The following is a 20,386-nucleotide window of genomic DNA, read 5'->3' as shown; positions in this document are numbered from 1 at the left end:
TAACCGTGCAAAGCAACAATGTGGAATGGGACAAATACGGCCTATATTTTTCAAGTGAGAGCAACGTACCTCTTTCTTAATTCTGTGTCTTAGAGGGAGGTATGTTTCGTTTCTAAAAGAAGAAACAAACAAAATTTTTGTATGAGGTGTTTATTTAAGAAAATCTGGCAGCCATATAAACATTTTTAATATTCCACATTTGATTTTTATCACCTAGAATCTGTTAGCATGAAAATTAGGTCAGATCGAGAACAGAGTGTGTTACCATTTTACTATTTTCTAACTGATCAAGCCTAAGAAAAAGTCAAATTGCACAGAGCACAGAATAGCCAGTTTTTCATTATCTCCCAAGATATGTTCAACAGTAGTTACCCACAGATATAATATCACAACTGGCAAAGGCAGCAATGTTTTAAATAGGGCAAGTTACAACAGAAGTATTTCAAGAGGGTAGCTGATCCATAGAAATCAGCCTTCAAAATTCAGTGTGGTATGGTCCTTAACAGAGAGAAAGGCTAGCCTGCAGGTGCAGAATCACGCGGCTTACATTTGTAAATACTGACATACTGTATCTTATACGTAGGACATATTTCTCCCCTTGGAATCTTGATCATCCTAGTCCCTTACCCAAAACTAACACATTTGGGTAAGTCAGTATTAGAACTAATCAGTTATTTACTGCAGTGACTGATGTGTTCATATTAACCCTCACGTAACTGACATTTTTCAACATATGGGTCAAGCCAAAGCACAGTAATGAGCATTTATAAGCAGTCTTCGTATCCAATTTTCTACCTCAGTTTACTTAATTTGAATAAAAACTTTATTTAAAAGATTAGCATTTTAATTCGAATGGTTATATATATGTTTTTCTCTTAAGACTTACTAATGTGATTTTAGTCTTTTATCTATCTATCTATCTATATATATATATATATGCACTCATTGTAGATATCACTAATGAATATGCCTACATATGTATATTCAAATATAATAAATAATAGGGGATCATGTAAAATAATATGCTAATAAACATAACCAGTTATATTTTGGGGGCCCTTACATATGTTGATATCTTCATTTTTATTTATTACTAATATAAGCCTATAGATCAGTAAACTTAATATCATATTATGAAGTTTATAATTAAGGTAAACGGTAGACATTTTTGAACTTCTTACAGTATTAGGTTGGTGCAAAAGTAATTGTGGCTTAAAGGTTAAAAATAATTGCAAAAACCTCAGTTCCTTTTGCACCAACCTAATATATCAGAATTCATTCAACTTGCTGAGAAGGCATTGCACTGAACTCCCCATAAGGGCATGCTTACGTATTCAACCATGATACCCTATATCTATTATGCCCTTTATTTTCCTGACGTAGGCTGACATTAGATCAGTGCATTTATTGTTGGATTTCTGCCTGTGATGAGTTTATGAATCAAACATTCTTATCAGCCATTTTAGTTGAACGATTATATATTTGTGGCTGAAGCAACATAAGAGAATTGTACTTGTTCAGTCTAAACCACTGAAAATTGTTAGAATAATAATGGTTTGGTTATGTTTTTTGGGTATTTCTTGCTAACCTGTTTAATCATAGGACAGCATAAAACGCTGCCCAGTGGAGAACAGTATACATAAGCAGTGAAATACTGTACCCCTTCCCAGTGGTAAGTGCCTGAGGGAAAATATCCTTAGAGTCCGAATACAATTTTTCTATGTATTTTTTCTCGTTTTTAAGAAAAAATGATGACAGGTATCACTACTTCTACATGGGCAAATTTTGAATTAAAGCATTTATACTGTAATTCTACATTGTTTAGTTTCTGGGTGATTGATATAAAATTGGTCAATGAGAATTGGAGGATCTTCCCCACCTCCACTTAATCTCTTACCCACTATAGGTGGGTGAGAAAAAACACGAAAACTCATGAGATTGGTGACTCACCAGCACAGAATTTGAGTTTTGTGTTCTAATCAAATGAATCGTAGGACTGCAAACAAATTCATTGTGTGTTACTCTATTTTGCTTTAGTCTGTTGGATGAGCTCCCTGTGTCCGTGCTTAAATGGGCTCCTTCTGGAAGCAGTTGCTGTAAGTTAAATGATAACTTCTACCTTCTCCAGTGTGATTTACAGGTCACCACATTTGCCACTCTTGTTTTGTAGCTTTTCTTAATCCACCCACTCCCATTCCACAGGGGTGGGAGGAAACTCTTTAGGGTTACAGACAGGTTGCTAGAGAAGAGACTGTTTGAATCAGTTTTTGACATTAGAACACAAGAATTCTGCAAGAAAATATTTAGGCTGCACTCTCGGCTTTGCCGACTGAATTTTTTTTTAGATATATATTTTGGGAATCATGCCCAGGTTTAATAGTGAACTTTACCTGGTATTTCTAGAGTTGCCTTTTCTGTCTTTGTTCCTCTGTGTAGTGTTGAAAGAAGATGAAGCTGATCTAAGAAAAGACTACTTTTGATCAGTAATAAAAACAAAACAAAACAAATCATTAAACACTTGAAAGCTATTCATACTCTTGGTTACACTCTCACTGAACAGCCAAGAACAAAATTTTGGATTGGCAAAGGCATATGATGTTGAGACTTGGAGGTGTATTTCATTAAATGGTTTTTCCTTTCAAGTAAGTATAGACCATTTTTGGAATTCTTTAGTTGACAGTATTGTCATTAAAAAAAGTAAGTTAATTCAGAATTACCCAAGTGCTTGTCATTTGCAAAGGCACGCATGGCACATTTTTCAACACCAATTTAACAACTGGGTTTCATTGTCTTATAGAAAAGAGCCCCCTTTTGCTGTCAGGCTGGCTTTTTCTCAGAGACAGATAAGCAGAGTGAATGTTGTTCTCCCTTTATATGGGACAATCTCAAAGTTAGCTTTTGGCGGACTTATGGAAACGAATATGTTCACTGACCCTCTAGCTAAAGTCAAATAGTGTCAGTAGCCATCTGAGAGTTTAAAACAGTTAAATCATCTTAAACTTATATTTATAGCCCTTCTTTGACCAGAAACCAAATTTTTCATTTTCATAGGAAACAAAAGAGGAACACACCAGATCTGCTTTCCCACCTCCATTTCCCAAACCCAAAAGTCTGCCCCAATGTGAATCTTCTGCTTCCCACTTTCTGCAGCCCCTTTTTTTCTGATGAAAGGGGGTGAACAGTAGAGTACTCTCATTTGGGGACATGGGTTTAAAAAATAAAAGTTTTTCTTTTTTGTAACTGCACTAGTAATGTGGTCTAAATGCCAATATTCCTTTTTGGCTGATGTTCTTATTGGCATTTTTACCAAATCATTGGCATTTTTACCAAAGTTTGTGTTTTGCTCAATAGGACAGCAAAAAAGAGAGATGGGGAGATGCGGGATTTTTTTTTTAAATTGTGTATCTCCTTTATCTTTCTTGTCCCTGCACAAAAGGTAAACTGTTCAGTTTGGGGTCCGAAAAGAAAGCCCAGATGCCCTGGGTTATACAAGAGAAATGCTTGCAGGCCAGTATATATTCTATGACACTTCTATTGCTAGAGCTAGGTTAAAAGAAGATTTGAGTGATACAAGAAATCGTGAAAGGAGTGCCAGGTTCCTCTTTTTCAGTACAAACCATTTATTCAAGTCTATACGATTATTTTGTAAAATGCAGATTTCTATTTCTAAAGCACAAAATGTTGAAACTTTAATATTAACTGAAGGTCTCTTAAGTTAGGTGATTGTGCTTAGGAGAGTGGGTAGTGCAAGCATGAAAATTAAACTGATTTACAAAAGGTTTATTACTAAGATTTTATGAACTAAAGCAGCCAAGAAGTTTGCAGTGTGCATGCCCAACTCAGTGTAGTAATAATAGTTTCAAAAATTTCACTCTCTTGAAATGATAGTAAGGATACTTAATATTTCACTAGCTTAAAAAGCAGATGATTCAAGAATATCATAATTTCCTCCTACTCAAAGCATTTTGTTTTATAGCTCTGGAAATATGCTAGTAAATTAAAAAGTGTACTTAATATAATAAATCCAGATTTTGAAAGGCTAATGTCTAAAGCAGTACTACATCTCAGTAGTCTAAGCTTCAGATTTATAATAATAAGTTTGCAGTGGAGGTGGCTCTTTTCTTTTTCTCCCTCTCATACTTCACTGATACCTTGTTTTTTTTCAAACCCCAGACCCAGAAGGCTTTGCAGCACAGCTGCTGTCAGTTGGTGGAATGCCAGGAGTTTTCCATTGTCTTCTAATAGTGATTCGTGAAAAATGTTCCCAACATATTCAGCTTTCTTCACTATTTGGCATATTGTGGTTAATAGAACTGCGATATATACCAAACTTAGCTTACCAATCTTAAAAGGCCCAAACAACAGAATGTTTATATTAAAATGGCAGTGAATATAATTTAATCTTTTTCTCTCTGATCATCCCTTCAGGAATTGGATGCCCCCAAAGGGCTCCTGGAAACATGAGTTACAAATATGATGAAACCTCAGCACTTACTAGTTAACAGAAATCTGGTTGATTGAATGCTAGATAACAGACTTTGTATATCTTATACATTAGAGAGGGAAAAAGTAGGTTGCGTAAGTGCCACAGTACCCAAAACAAAACAAAACAAAGCAAAACACACACCCAAAAGCACTAGAGCCAAGAGTTTTCATTTTTGCCTAATTAGCCTTCTTTTCCTAGAAAATTACTGTGGACAATATGGTATAAAATGGTCACTCTCTGACTTTCATAGAGAAGAAAGAGATAATGACTACTCCTTTTGGAATTTTTTTTCCCTGAGGGCATTGAAACCCTGTGTCTGCGATTCCCCACTTGAATGAAGGCCTGGAAGGGAACTGAAGGATTAGGAACTTCACTCCTGCCAACCCACCAACCTTCCCAGATTTTCTTACCAAGAGATATAAACAATTTAGTAAGAAAGTAAGAAGTATTTGTGGCTGGGTCAGTAATAAGTTTTTGAAAGGGAAAGGCTTGTGGAAACTAGTTTGTGGAGTATCTAAACCTCACCATGAACCAATGAAAACATGCCAGTTTTTAAACAGTATATGTATGGTATTATCACTTACTTGTATCTGGATTTTAGATTGAATCTTCATCGGAAACCAAAATGCAAGCTACATTTATTTTTAAGGCAGCTATGTTTGTAACTTTTGGTTACTAATTCTACTTGTATTTAAAAGTTTATACTTCATAAGTGTTTGGGGAGGAAGGGAGTTACTTTATAGTTCTAGGCAAGAGATTACATTAGAGAAAAAATAAAAGGTGGCAACTTCTCATCCTTCTGCACTAAATCAGGAAGACTTTGCCATGAATGCACTTGGCTAGCTAGGTGTGGAGGACTGAGGGGGATTTGGCGAATTCTAAAGTCATTGTGGCTGAAAACGTAGAATTCAAAGTCATTTCTAAATGCACAGTTATAATCTCAAATTCAAAGCCTTGATTAAAATTTGCAATGATTTTTTTTCTTTAACGTAAGATTTGTAATAAGTAACAATTGTTTTTAACCGAATTTTTAAAAACTTCAGCATTAAAAAAAAGTGTGAAGCGTGTTTGGTCTATTATATGATTCAAGTTTTTCTTAGTAGTTGTGCCCCATAAATCAAAATCACTACCGTGTGGTTTTTAAAATTTGCTTCCTTTGATAAGATTAGTGGATTGTAAATATATCAACAAAGATGTGTAAAAAAATTACCAGTTTCTCTCATCTTGTCAAATCTGTAAGTCACTGTATTTAAGTCATTTTTGGATATCATTTAAACAGTGCTTCTCATTGAAGTGTTTTAGTTTCTTCTGTGTGTGTGGGTATGTGTATGTGTGTGTGAGAGAGTGATTTTGAGGCTGTTGGGGTCTTGACAATCCTTGCCAATTATGAATGACATAAAAATTTTAATACTTCACAGGTGAAATAGCCCAGTATTTGGCATGTGCGCGTAATTTAGCATATAATGAAAAGCCAAATTATCAGATGCTCAAGACAATTCTGAACCCAAGTGGAATGCCTTTAGGACCATTGGAATTTTCCACTAAGGGAAAGAGCGTAGATGTTCATACTCCAAACAATCAAAAAGTGAGTAACATAGATTTTAGCATTACCTTCTGTGCAGCTTTGTACCAGATGAAGTTGTTTCAGGTTTCCGATGAGTCTGACACCCCCGTTTCTTTCTTTTTATATTTAATTCCTATTTCCCATAACTCAGCTCCCAGAAATTTTGTTGAAAGTGCTTTTGACACAGTGTCTTAGGATCCGTGGTCTGTTGTGTCCTATTAAAGGAATAAAGCAGTCATTGATGTCATAGAGAAATGAATAGGTGAGGCTAATCTGGCTTTATTCATGAGAACCTTTATTTGCTGCTTTTCTTCAGATTTTCTTCAGTTATCGCCCTCTGTTTTTGCTTACCAGTTTGGCTGTACTTTATTGGTGATAATAAGATTCTTAGATTTAATCAGATTATCTGTATGTGCTGATATTTCAATTTCTAGAAATAATTCTTATTAAAAAAAGTTATTTTTAAAATGTTAAACCTCCCCCTTTACTCTGCTGTCTTCCAACTGAGTCCCTCACACTAACTTTAAAAGATAAAATGAATTAGAACTTGAAAGAAAGAATTAGAACTTGAAACAATACAAAAGAATGAGGACTTAAAACATTTTTTAAGAGGGTGGGGAAGCCTGCGACTGATGTCAGCAAGATTGCTAGACAGGCACCTAAATGTCCATTTCTTCCTTGGCACTATCCACATGCAAAAATCAAGTGGGGATGGCTTTTCTTCCTTCCTGCGTGTACAATAAGGTAGGGTCAGGATGCCATTCATTTTTAATATATCTTATGAACTTTGGATCATCACAAGTGTTCAAGAGCCAAGAATGCAGGATGCAAACTAATGTGACTGATAGGCTGCTAGATGAATGGTGAGTCAAGTATCAGTGCACAGATGGTTCTGATTTGCTGAATTTTGTAGCTGCTGCAACTGAAGACATAAAATATCCTTCTAGTCATAAATTAGCTCTTTGGAAGCAAAACCTTGGCACCAGAGCTTTACAACCTTCAATTAGTAGGGAAAGAAGTATTTGAATGACTGTGATATTGACATCTGTAGGCCTGCATAGTAATCATTCCTAATAGAAGAGAATATCTGTTTGAGGAGGTTTTGCATGGCTAATTAACTACCAGTGAGAATATGTAATTTTTTCATGATCTCCTGATTGTCACCTTTCTCTCATGATACAATTACATTTTATTGTAGCAAATGCCTCACAAACCAATTGTCAGCACTATTTACGTATTGCAGAAGGCAGAACAAAAGTTCATGTTTAATAAAAAGCCACTGGATTTTGATCTTGGTAATTACTGAGACTTATTTTAAGTTTTATTGACTTTTGTGTTTTTATTCCTTTTGCAACAAAACAAAGAGCCATTTCCTTGACATAGTATTTCCCTTGCAGTAATGGTCACCACTTAATCTACACTAACTTAAGGAGGTTTTCTTTTTCCTTTTTTGTAGTTTTTCAGTTTCATAAATTTAAATGAAATATAAAAGAAGACATTTTAAAAACCGATAGCTGTATCCTCTGATATAAAATTCTAATTATTATCCACCAGAATTTTCCGTTTCATCAAATTCAAGGGGTGTTTGTTGGGAAACTATTTTTATATGCAGAGAATAGAACATAAAACATTTTTTGAATGAGCTTCAATCAAAAATATTTTATTATTTTTTGATTAGAGTACTTAGATTATGAATAGAAAGAAAACACTAAGAATAATGTACATTCTTAAGACTTTAGTTAATTTCTAATAATAATATGATCAGCCTCAGTGTATAGACAGTATGATGATTTGGGATATACTTCACAACATATCAATATTTACTGGATAACAACTTTATTTCTGTAATACTTTAAGTACACAAATATATCTAATAATCATAGTATAAAATATAGGTTTACTATATCTGGCTAAACCTTAGTGTTTTTTTTTAATTTTATTTTTAAAGTTTACAGATTTTGTGATGTTAAAAAAACTAAACTCGAAAATGTTCAAAAGCAAAGTATGGCAATATAAACTGTCCTATACTCGTTTCCCTTTGCCTGATACAAGTATAAGATAGTTCCCACAATTAATTGCTTCCATAATTTTAAGTCCAGAATGAATATTAATCACATAGCCCCAAATTTCTCTTTTTTTAGTAACAGAATCCCCTTAAAATCCCCCTAAAAACATTTCTTGTTGCTCTATACATGGATCACTCTAGTTATTTAACAGACTAGTGAATGAATTCTGGACTTACACTTTTTGGGCAAAGATACATAAAAAGAAGCCAGTGGACCAAAAATGTATACAGTTAGATAAATAAAATGCTTCTATGATTCAGTATTCAAAGGAAAGTTATGAATGTTAAATTTTTTTAAATGTTATTTCCCTCAGTATAAGTGGTCGTGACTTTTAAATTTCGTATTCTGAAACATATGTTTTGGTTAGGTATTAGGAAATTGCACATCACCATAAGGATCTCAGCAAACTTAGGTCATCTTTTTGTAAAAGAAAAACGAGGTCAATACTAGCTTTTACTAGGTATCATAAACTGTTCCCTGTAAACTGAACCTTCTTCCTGAATCCTCAAATACTATTACTGGAGTTAAACTGGAAATGAATTTTTGTCCAGATAGTAGAAACATTGATACTTTTTTACCTGGAGTCTTTGCCTCCATCAAAATGACAGTATGTATAGCTGAAATCAGTCTCTAGTAGTTCTGACGGCTCCTGAGGTAGCAGTACTGTCAAATTAGAGGAATCTATAATCAGGGCTACCATCATTTATTTATGCTATTCACTCGGGTTTAATGTCCAAAATTCACTGAAGGAAGCCATTTTTCAGTAAGAATGCTTACTAAGGTGAGCTAAAGCTCTAGAATCCCCATACGAGAATGCTAAAGACAAACTGAAAAACAAATGTTAATGCAGTCCCCAATTCAACTCTTGAATAAGCTATTTCTTCATGAGTCAGTAGTGGATCCTTTAATCAGTTTATCAGTGTCTCCCTCCTTATTATGATACCTGAATCCATGTTTTAATAGGATAGACACCTGGGCATAATGAACCACCCAGCCTTCCTAAATGCCTACCTAGGCAGAGGAGTAGCTGTATGTCAGAGTTAAAATGTCAAGCTAGCCCACATTTCAGGCAGTAAAACTTTGTTCATCAACCTTAAATCGGAGGTTCGCACAGCAAATCTAGGGGTGAATATATGATTGGTAGTCATAATCTTTACACTGAACTTAAGTTTACAAAATTCTTCCTTGAGCTTTAATTCTCATAATAGTTCCATTAAACTTGTCTTCATGTTTATTTTCTATATGTGAGAAAACTAGAATATAAATTCTCAATTATCAGTATATTTATGGCTTATTAAATTTTAAGGATCCAAAGGTGTTCCTGATTTTATAGAACAGTGTGAAGTGCCAGTAGAAAATTAAATAAAAAGCACCTTGTTTGAATAGCCCCTTTCTTGAAAATGACACACATTTGGATAGTATCTTTTTATTTGATTATGTGGGATGTCCAGAGTGTTTTTTTATATTTACTTTTATATCTTTGAGAAAAAATTTCATTGTGTTTATAATTATGAGTTAAACTAAATATCCCACCTCTCTCACCATTTTAAAAGTTTCCTTAGAAATATAACTTTTCCATAAATTGGATATCATTTTATTTGTTAGCTAGAAGTGTCCATGGCAACACAACACAACCTAACCATCCAGCCAACTGACAGCAGATCCGGGAGGCACCATCCCTTCCAGGAAGTCTCACAGCAGACTGAATGTATTAGACCAAATACATGTTTGTACATGAGAGCCTCCTAGGACACAAACTGTTACACCTTAAGTGCCTAGCATATAGAAGGCACTGAAAAACTCAGCATCTCAACTAATTCTTTATATCACAGAACACCTTTTCACAATGATTGGCAAGCCAGTGTTGTATTAGGATGAAACCGTGTACTATAGCCTTGGGAAACCCTTTGTTTCACACTAGTAGTATGATAAGCATTTATTACCAAGATGACTTCAGTGGAAAAGTGGCTCGGGAGGTGGTTACACATGAATTTTGCCAGTAGTTTGGGAAGAGTTGAGTGGTGGAAATAAAGAACCCCTGCGTTGTTAGGAAACAATTCCAATATTCAGGTTACTGAAAGTCGGTAGCTTTGCTATCCTTTGAGAAGCTGGGCTCTGGGAAGAAGGATGAGTAAAGAATGATGTTGTGACAACTTGGACCTAGCCACAAAACACCAGCATGTTTTAAAAGGAACGAACACACTTGTCAATAGAAGCTAAACATTGAGTGACTGCAAATTACGGCTCTGCTTGCCCAGCCAAATGTAATTCATTCTCTATTTTGGCACTGGCTACTCCATTATTTCCCCTTGTGCTGTCCTATCTTCTGCCCCCTATTTAACCCGTGAAACAAAGGGGATGGCACTTTCAGCTGCTGTAAACATGAAGTTTCTGAACAAATACTTCACATAAGGATCTTCACTGTGGCTTTCGATCTTCCAACTGTATTGAGGGATTTGCCCGTCTGTTTCTCTCTCTACTTCAAGGTTATTAAGAGTCACTCATCCCCCAGATAACACCATGGTGTGAAAAAAGAAACCTTAGAGACAGCAAGCTTGTTGTAGAACTTAACCTCTGATACTGGTACACAGCATTAGATAACATGACCTGTTATTCCTCTGCTCCAAGGTTAAATTACCTGTATAAAAAAGTAAGCAACATCATAAGCTCCTTTTACACATTCACATTAATTAGACTCACTTCAGTGCTAGAAAACTAAGATTCTAATTAATAACAATTTAAAATAAAAGATACCCTGGATCTACTCCCAGCAAAGGTTAATAATGAATTCATGTGCAGTTTTAAAATGTGACAGTTTTCTGTAAAAATGCTGCTTTCAATAAGCAAGTTATCTGTGGAGATAATTTCTAAAGATTGCACACCAGTGACACTAATTTTAATTGGTCTTGTCCTACTGATGAGAAAGGGTCAGGATCTTGCCAACTACTGTGTTTTTTCTGTAACGTCCATTTGTTGGTTTCCTTTCTATTTCTTTTATTTTTCAAAGCTTGGCAAGTTTAGAATTTTCAAGAATCTGGACATGAATGCATTTTTTTTTTATGTCAAAAGTTTTCATTACGTATTATTACTTACTCTATATCAACAGGTTGATTTGCAGAAGGCTGCAACAAAGCAAGTCAATCGTATGCAAAATAGGTTAATAGAAAAAGAAGTCCCTGGTGAGAGAAGTGTTGAGTCCTGTGCAACAAGGAGAAAAGTGCAAAAAGAGGAAAAGCTAATTGGATTGCTTAACAATGAAGCAGCTCAGGTAAGGGTTTTTTGTTGTTGTTTTTTTTCTTTTTTTTTTTTTCTTTCCCCTTAATGTTACATTAGAATATGCCCTTTGGGAATAAAGATGTTTTATTGTCTCCTGAGGGCCAAGGTTGTATGGTTTTATTAAATGAGAAGGGACCAGAAATATCCTTCCCAGTGGATGAAATCAAAGCCGCTGACACCAGTTATCATAGAAACAGAATGACCCTGAGCACATTTGGGTACAGAACTGACTTCTTCCTTTAACCTAAGAATGTAATGAAGTGCATTTAAATTTTCCATGCCATCTATGATCCATTAGGGACGTTTAACGTATTCCATACTTTTCCACTGCTTCCTCCAGTCTAACCCTTATAATCAAATATAAGTGAAGTGTTTCACTGTCAATATGGTTATATTTTAAAATGATGTGTTTTTTACATCATTTGATCATTTGGTTGGATAGTGACACACCTTTAGCAGATGACTCATTCAGGCCACAGCAAAAGTCTTTCTAATCTAATCTTTCTTGACAAGAAGGAGAAGCATACAATGTATTTTATTTCTAGCTGCACTAAAAAAATATTTTTTTCAAAATGGCCAACATTTTATATGATTTATATATATATATATATATATATATATATATATATATATATATTTTCCAAAGTTTTCCGAAAAACCATCATTTTCCCAAAGTAATTTGAGGTAGTTTACAGTGTGCAACAGGATAATTTAATACCCTCACCTTCTATTTCCCATCCCCTCCTCCCAAAACTTGGTATATCAGGCAGCTGGGATGTTAATGAATAAACTGAGCACTGAATTTGGCTCTGAACTTCTTGACAGCCAAGGCAAAAATTAGAAGTATACTAGTCATTTCTCATCCAACCAGCAAGCATACAAGTTTATCCAGAGAGAGAAATGCTTTTTTAGTACTAATAGGAATCTTTTGTATTTATTTATTCTGTTACAAAATAACAGAATTTTTAATTTTTAATTGTAAAGGAATCTACATCAAATGGTCATTTCATAATTCCCATTTGTAAAATTAAAGACAAATATTACATGGTGACAAAATAGAGATTTTTGAGTGCTCTTTTTCAATCCTTCCTATGCACCAGAATTACCTGTGTATGGGGGGTGCAGAGGGACTGTAAAAATACTGATGCCGAGGTTCCAAGCAAAGAAATCCATTCATTTTTATTGGGATGGCAATATATGTGTGTGTAGATTTTATCACTCCAGAAAGTTCTTTGTTCCCTTTCTCAGGCAGTTTCCTTCCCCCAGAGATAACCACTGTTCTGATATTCTGCTTCTCATCACTAGATTAGTTTTGCCTCTTCTAGAGTTTCATGTACATGTAGTCATACAGTATGTACTCTTTTTTTGTCTGGCTTCTTTCACTCAGTATGTATTTTGAGATTTATCCATACTGTTGCATGTATTAGTAATTAGGTATTTTTCTTGTTGAGTAGTACTCCATTGTATAACTATATCATAATTCACATATCCAATCTCTTATTAATGGACACCTGGGCCACCCCTGGTTCTAATCATCACAAATATAGTTGCTATAAACATTCTGACACAGTTCCTTCTATGGACATGTTTTGTTTATCCTGAGAGGTGGAATTGCTGGGTCATAGGACAGATGCATATTTTACGAAAAGCTGACAAACTGTTTCCATTTTATACTCCCACCAGTAATGTATGAGAGTTCCAGCCATTTCATATCCTTCCCAACATTTGGTGTTGTCAATCTTTTTAATTTTAGCCATTCCAACACGTGTATATTGGTATCTCATGGTGATTCTAGCTATCATTTACCTGATGACTAATAATTTAGAGCATATTTTCATGTGCTAACTACCCACTCATATATCTTCTTTTATGAAGTGTCTTTTCAAGTGTTTTGATCCGTTTTTATTTAGTTGATTGTCCTTTTATTATTGAGTTGTAGGAATTGTTTATACATTTCACATATAAGTCTTCTGTCCAATATCTGTATTGTGGATATCTTCTCCGTAGTGCACCGCCTGCCTATTGACTTACTTAATATTGTCTTTGATGAGCAGAAGCTATTTACTTTTATTTGAAGTTCAATTAATATTTTTCTTTAGCTTTTTTTTTTTTTTGGTATAGAAGCCTAAGAAACCTTTGCCCTTTGCCTACCTCAGGTCACAAAGTTATTGTTATTTATGTATATTTTTAGAAGGTTTATAGTTTCAGCTTTTGTGTTTGGATCTATGAGCCATCTCAAATCAGTTATTGTGTATGGTGAGAGGTAGGGGTTGAGGTTCATCCTTTTCCATATAGAAAGCCAACTGTCCCACCATCATTTGTTAAAAAGATTTTCCTCTTCCTAATTAAATTTCTTGGGAGCCCTGTCAAAAGTCAGCAGACCATACTACCGTAGTGTGGGTCTATTTCTGAACTTTCTCTTCTATCACGCTATTTGTCTACCCTTACACCAGCATCGCAATGCATCAATTACTGTAGCTTTATATCAAGTCCTGAAATTAGGTAGTGCAAGTCCTTCAACCATTTTCTTTTCTTCAAGAATGGCCATTTTAGGTCCTTGTGCCCTCCCTCATATTTAAGAACCATATTTAAGTTTGTTTTCACCAAAAACCACACTGGGATTTTGACTGGGACTATACTAACTCTAAAGATCTGAAGTTTAGGGGGAACTGAAATCCCAACAACATTGAGTCCTCCAATTCATGGACCTGATACTTCTCTCCATTTATAGAGATCTTCTTTAATTTTTCTCAACAATGTTTTGTATTTTTCAGTGTAGACAGCTTACATATCTTCCATTAAAATTATCTCTAATAAATATTTTAGATTTGATCTTGTTGTAAATGTCATCTAAAAAAATTTAAATTCCAGTTATTTGTTGCTTGTATATAGGGATACAGTTGATTTTGTACACTGACCTTGTGTCTTAGGATCTTCTTAGGATCACTTATTCTAGTAGTTTTTTTTTACATTCTTAGGATTTTCTACGTCGTCAAACATGTTGTTTATAAAGAGAGCTTTGCTTCTTCCCTTACAACATGTATGCCTTTGTTTATTTATTTATTTGTTTGTTTGTTTATTTAATTTATGTATTTATTTTTAATGGTTATTACTCCTGCCAGGACCCTACATTGAATAGAAGTACTGAGAGTGGGCATCCTTGCTTTGCTCCGGATCTTAATGGGGAAAGCATTCATTCTTTCACTAATAACTATGGTGTTCGCTGTATGTTCTTCTTAAGTGCTGTTTATCAGGCTAAGGAAATTTCATGTTATTTGTAGCTTATTGAAAAATAAATTTAACTCATAAATGGGTATTAAATGCTTTTTATAGATCTATTGAGATGATCATGTAATTTTTCTCCTTTAGTAGTATGATGAATTACATTGATTTTTGAATGTTAATTCAATCTTCTGTATCTGGGATAAACCCCACTTACTTATGATGTGTTGTCATACTGAATTCAATTTCCTATTATTTCATTAAAGATTTTTGATGAGAGATATTGGTCTGTAATTTACTTTTCTCATAATGTCCTTGTGTGGTTTTGTTTTCAGGTCATTATTGGAAGGTCAATTTTCATAAAATGTTTTAGTAAGATTTGTCTTTTATAAATGTTTGATAGACTTTATTTAGCAAGAAAACCATCAGAGTCTAGAGTTTTGTTGTAGCAAAATTTTAAATTATGAATTTTCTCTCTATAACAAATATAGTGATCATTAGATTATCTTCTTCTGTCAGTTTGGTAATTTGTATCTTTCAAGGAATTTGTCCATTTCATCTGACTTGTCAAATTTGTAAGCAAGATGTAGTTCATGATATTCTCTTATTATCCTTTTAGAATCTTCAAGCTCCATATTGATGTCTCCTCTTTCATTCCTGATAATGGTGACTTTTTGTTTCTTTATTCTTTTTTTTTTTTGATAGTCTAGCTACATGCCAATCATTTCTACTAATCTTTTCAAAGAACCAACCTTTGAATTTGTTGATTTATCTACTGTTGATCTGATTTCTATTTCATTAATTTCCATTTTTTATCATTTCCTTCCTTCTTATTTTGAATTTAATTTGTTCTCTTAAGCTTCATAAAGTGAAAGCTTAAATTATTGGTTTTAAGCCTTTTTTGCTTTCCTAAAATATAGTTAGCTCTATAGATTTTTAGGCACTGCTTTAGCTGTATTACACAAATTTTGATACGTTTTCATTACTGTTGAGAAGTATATTTTCTAATTTCCTTTGCTTATTTATTGAACCATGGATTGTTCAATAGTATGTTCTTTAATCCCTAAATATTTTAAAGATTTTTCTGGGTATCTTTTTGTTACTGATTTCTTATAAATTGTCTTCAGAACATATCCTATGTTACTGCAATCCTTTCAAATTCATTAAAACTTGTTTTATGGCCCAGAAAGTCTACCTTGGTGAATGTTCCTTTTGTAAAGAATGTTTATTCTGAAGTTTGGGCTATGCTATTCAATAAATATTAATTAGGTTAAACTGTTTGATAGTACTTTTCAAATCTTCTATATCCTTACTATTTTGCTTTATTTTTATCTTCCTGTTTTGTCACCTGATGACAAAGAAGTATTAAAATGCTTCAGCTGTAATTGTGGATTCATCTTGACTATTCTAAATAATGCTTCAGTGAACATAGGGCTGCATGTATCTTTTCGAATTAGTGTTTTGGATTTCTTTGGATAAATATCAAAAGTGGAATTACTGGATCATTTGGTAGTCCTGTTTTAATTTTTTGAGGAATCTCCACACTGTTTTCCAAGGCGGCAGCACCAACTTGCAGTCCCACTAATAGTGCATGAGGCTTCCTTTTTCTCCAACTCCTGGCCAACACTTGTGGTTTATTGATGATAGCCATTCTGACAGGTGATATCTCATTGTGGTTTTAATTTGCATTTCCCTGATGATTACTGATGTTGAGCATCTTTTCTTATGTTTATTGGCCATCTGTATGTTCGCTTTGGAGAAATGTCTATTTAGGTCTTCTGCCCATTTTTTAATAGGATTCTGGTGTGTGTGTGTGTGTGTGTGTGTGTGTGTGTGTGTGTGTGTGTTGTACGAGTTCCTTATATATTTTGGACATTAACCCCTTATTGGATGTATCATTGGTGAATATCTTCTCCCATTCAGTAGGTTATCTTTTCATATTGTTGATGGTTTCCTTTACTGTGCAAAATCTCTTTGGTTTGATGTAGTAACACTTACTTTTTCTTTTGTTTCCCTTGCCCAAGGACATATATCAAAAAAGTATTACTAAGAGCAATGTGAGTTCACAGCCTATGTTTTCTTGTAGGAGTTTTATGGTTTGGGTGTTACATTAAGTCTTTAATCCATTTTGAGTTTATTCTTGTATGTGGTGTAAACAAGTGATCCAGTTTCATTCTTTTGCATGTATGTGTCCAGTTTTCCCAACACCATTTATTGAAAAAACTGTCTTTACCTAACTGTATATTCTTGCCTCCTTTGTCAGAGATTAAAGGACCATATAAGCAAGGGTTTATTTTTAGGCTCTATTCTGTTCCTTTGGTTTATGAGTCTGTTTTGATCCCAATACCATGCTATTTTAATTACCATAACTTTGTAGTATAGTTTTGATATCAGGTAAAGTTATACTTCCAACTTTGTTATTTTTTCTCAATATTGCTATTGCTGTGGTTCCATATAAATTTTAGGATTATTTGTTCTAGTCCTGTAAAAAATACCATTGGTATTTTGATAGAGATTGCATTGAATCTGTAGATTGCTTTGGATAGTATGGACATTTTTAACATGTTAATTTTTCCTATCCATGAGCATGGTATGTGCTTCCATTTTATTTGTATCTTCTTCAATTAATTTCTTCAATACTTATAGTTTTCCGAGTATAGGTATTTTATCTCCTTGATTAAATTATTCCTTGGTATTTTATTCTTTTTGATGCAGTCATAAATGGGATTCTTAATTTCTCTTTCTGATAGTTATTGTATAAAAATGCAACCAATTTCTGAATATTAATTTTGTGTCCTGTCACTTTACTGAATTCATTTATTAGTTCTAATAATTTTTTTGGTGGATTCTTGAGTGTTCTTTATATATAGTATCTATCATGTCATCTGCAAATAATGACAGTTTTACTTCTTCCTTTCCCATTTGGATGCCTCCTTTTTTTCTTTCTCTTGTCTGATTGCTGTGGCCAGGACTTCCAATACTGTATTGAATAAAAGTGGTGGAAGCGGACATCCTTGTCTTGTTCCTGATCTTAAAAAATAATGCTTTCAGCTTTTCACCATTGAGTATGATGTTAGCTGTGTGTTTGTCATATGTTGTCTTTATTGTATTGAGGTATATTTTCTTTATCCCCACTTTGCTAAGAATTTTTAATCATAAATAGATGTTGGCTTTTGTCAAATGCTTTTTCTGCATCTATTGATATAATCATATGATTTATTTTTCATTTTGTTTATGTGGTATATCATGTTGATTGATTTGCAGATATTGAACCAGCCTTGTATCCTGGGAATAAATACCACTTAATCATGGTGTATGATCTTTTTAATGTATTATTGATTCGGTTTGCTAATATGTTGAGGATTTCTACATCTATGTTCTTCAGGGACATTGGTGTATAATTTTCTTTTTTTGTAATGTCTGTCTGGTTTAGGTATTAGGGTGATGATGGCCTCATGAAATGAACTGGGCTCTTCAAATTCTTTATTTTGAGAAGGATAGGTATTAATTCTTCTTTGATTTCTTTTTGGTAAAATTCATTGCTGAAACCATCTGGTCCAGGGCTTTTGTTTATTGGCAGTTTTTTAATTACTGATTTGACTTAGTTGTAGTTATCTGTTCAGATTTTTTGCTTTTTCTTGATTCAGCCTTGGAAGATTGTATGTTTCTAGAAATTTATCCATTCCCAGATTGTGCAATTTGTTGTCATGTAATTGTTCTTAGTATTTCCTGATAATCTTGTATTTCTGTGGTGTCAGTTGTCACTTCTTTCATTTCTGATTTTATTTATTTGGGCCCTCTCTCTTTTTTGCTTGATTAGTCTGGTTAAATGGTTTATCAAATTTTTTTTTTTGCCTTTTCCAAAAAATAGCTTTTGGTTTCCTTGATCTTTTCTGCTGTTTTTGAAAACTCTATTTCATTGATTTCCACTCTGATCTTTATTATTGCCATGCTTCTACTCACTTTGCACTTTGTTCTTCTTTTTCTAGTTGTTTTAGGCGTAAGGTTAGTTTTTTTATTTGAAATTTTTCTTGTTTCTTGAGATAGGCATGTATTGGTATAAATTCCCTCTGAGAACTGTTTTGGCTTGTGTCCCACAGATTTGGGGTTCTTAGTGTTTTCATTTTGATTTGTATTAAGTTACCTTTTGATTTCTCCCTTGATCTCATTGTTAATCCATTCGTTGTTTAATAACATGTTACTTAGACTCCAGGTTTGTGTTTTCAGTTTTCTTTTTGTAATTGATTTCTATTTTTATACCATTGTGATCAGAGCAGGTGCTTGATATGATTTCAATTTTAAATTTACCAAGGCTTGTTTTGTGACCTAACATGTGGTCTATTCTGGAAAATGTTCCAGGTGCATTTGTGAAAATGTATTTTCTGGTGTTTTGGTGAAATGTCCTAAAAATATCAATTAAGTCCATCTGGTCTAAAGTATCATTTAAGGCCACTGTTTCCTTGTTGATTTTCTGTCTGAATGATCTTTCAACAGATTTTAATGGGATGTTAATGTCCCCTACTATGACTGTATTACTGTTGATCTCTCCCTTTATGTCCTTCAGTATTTGCTTTATATATTCATTCATACGAGTAGATGTTTACGAGAGTTATATCCTCTTGTTGGATTGATCCCCTTATCATTATGAAATGCCCTTCTCTGTCTTTTGGTACAGCCCTTGTTTTAAAGTCTATTCTGTCTTATGTTAAGTATTTCTACCACAGTTCTTTTTTGTTTCCATTTGCATGATACATCTTTTTCCATCCCTTTACTTTCAGTCGGCATGTGTCTTTTGATCTGAAGTGGGTCTTTTGTGGGCAGCACATGGGTCTTGTTTCTTTATCCATTCAACCACCATGTTTTTTTTATTAGAGCATTTAGTCCATTTACATTTAAAGCAGTTATTGACAGGTATGTAGTTACTACCATTTTATTATTGTTTTCTGATTATTTTTGTAGTTATTTTCATTTCTTTTTCTTTTGATCTCTTTTCTTATATGTTGATGACTTATATTTGGGTTGTATTTGGATTTCTTTCTCCTTATTTCTTTTATATCTCTTGTAGACTTGGTTTATGGTTACCATGTGCTTCCTGTATATCAAGCTGTGTTTATAGCTGTCTATTTTAAGTTGACAGTTGCTTAAGTTTCAAACACTTTCTAAAAAGCACTATAATTTTTACTCATCTTCCTGTTTGTTTGTTTTTTTTGTCATTTTTCTTTTCCTTTTATCGTGTGTTTGTGTGTATGCCTTAATTGAGTATTGTAGTTATACATAAGCTTCCTACTTTTGACGTTTAACCTTTATACTAGTTTTAGTTTTGGTTGATCCACTGCTTTTACTAAGTGTTTGCTTTGCCATGAGAATTTTTTTTATTTCCTATATTTTCTTGTATTTTTGGTCTTTCGTTTTCTATTTAAAGAAGTCCCTTTAACATTTCTTGTAATGCTGGCTTTATGGTGATGAACTTTAGGTTTTTCTTGTCTAGGACACTCTCCTTTGATTCTAAATGATAGCCTTTCTGTGTAGAGCAATCTTGGTTGTAGGTCTGCCATTCCCTTTTGTCCTGAAAAGTTTCTGTTGATAAATCAGCTGACAGTCTTTTGGTAGCTCCCTTGTACAAAACTAACTGCTTTTCTCTTGCTACTTCTAAGGTTGCCTCTTTGTCTCGAACCTATGGAATTGTAATTATGATGTGTCTTGGTGTGGGCATCATTGAGTTCATATCATTTGGGACTCTGCACTTCCTAGATTTGTAATCTTTTTCCTTCA

At 33.8% G+C, this 20,386-nt stretch overlaps 1 protein-coding gene across 3 annotated transcripts in view; it reads left to right on the top strand.

Moving 5' to 3' along the window:
* Nucleotides 1–20,386, top strand: part of VRK2 (VRK serine/threonine kinase 2) — a 102,443-nt gene that overhangs the window by 69,031 nt on the left and 13,026 nt on the right. For all 3 annotated transcript variants that reach the window (XM_033125074.1, XM_033125075.1, XM_033125073.1), the window contains exons 10-12: nt 2,038–2,096; nt 5,905–6,071; nt 11,223–11,384. In XM_033125074.1, coding sequence (XP_032980965.1) covers nt 2,038–2,096; nt 5,905–6,071; nt 11,223–11,384 — 388 coding nt within the window. The remainder of the gene's footprint in view (nt 1–2,037; nt 2,097–5,904; nt 6,072–11,222; nt 11,385–20,386) is intronic.

The sequence above is a fragment of the Rhinolophus ferrumequinum genome, chromosome 13, assembly GCF_004115265.2.
Source record: "Rhinolophus ferrumequinum isolate MPI-CBG mRhiFer1 chromosome 13, mRhiFer1_v1.p, whole genome shotgun sequence".
NCBI classification, from domain to species: Eukaryota; Metazoa; Chordata; class Mammalia; order Chiroptera; family Rhinolophidae; genus Rhinolophus; species Rhinolophus ferrumequinum.
The sequence above is the reverse complement of the archived record's forward strand: the minus strand, read 5'-3'. Positions and strand labels throughout refer to the sequence as shown.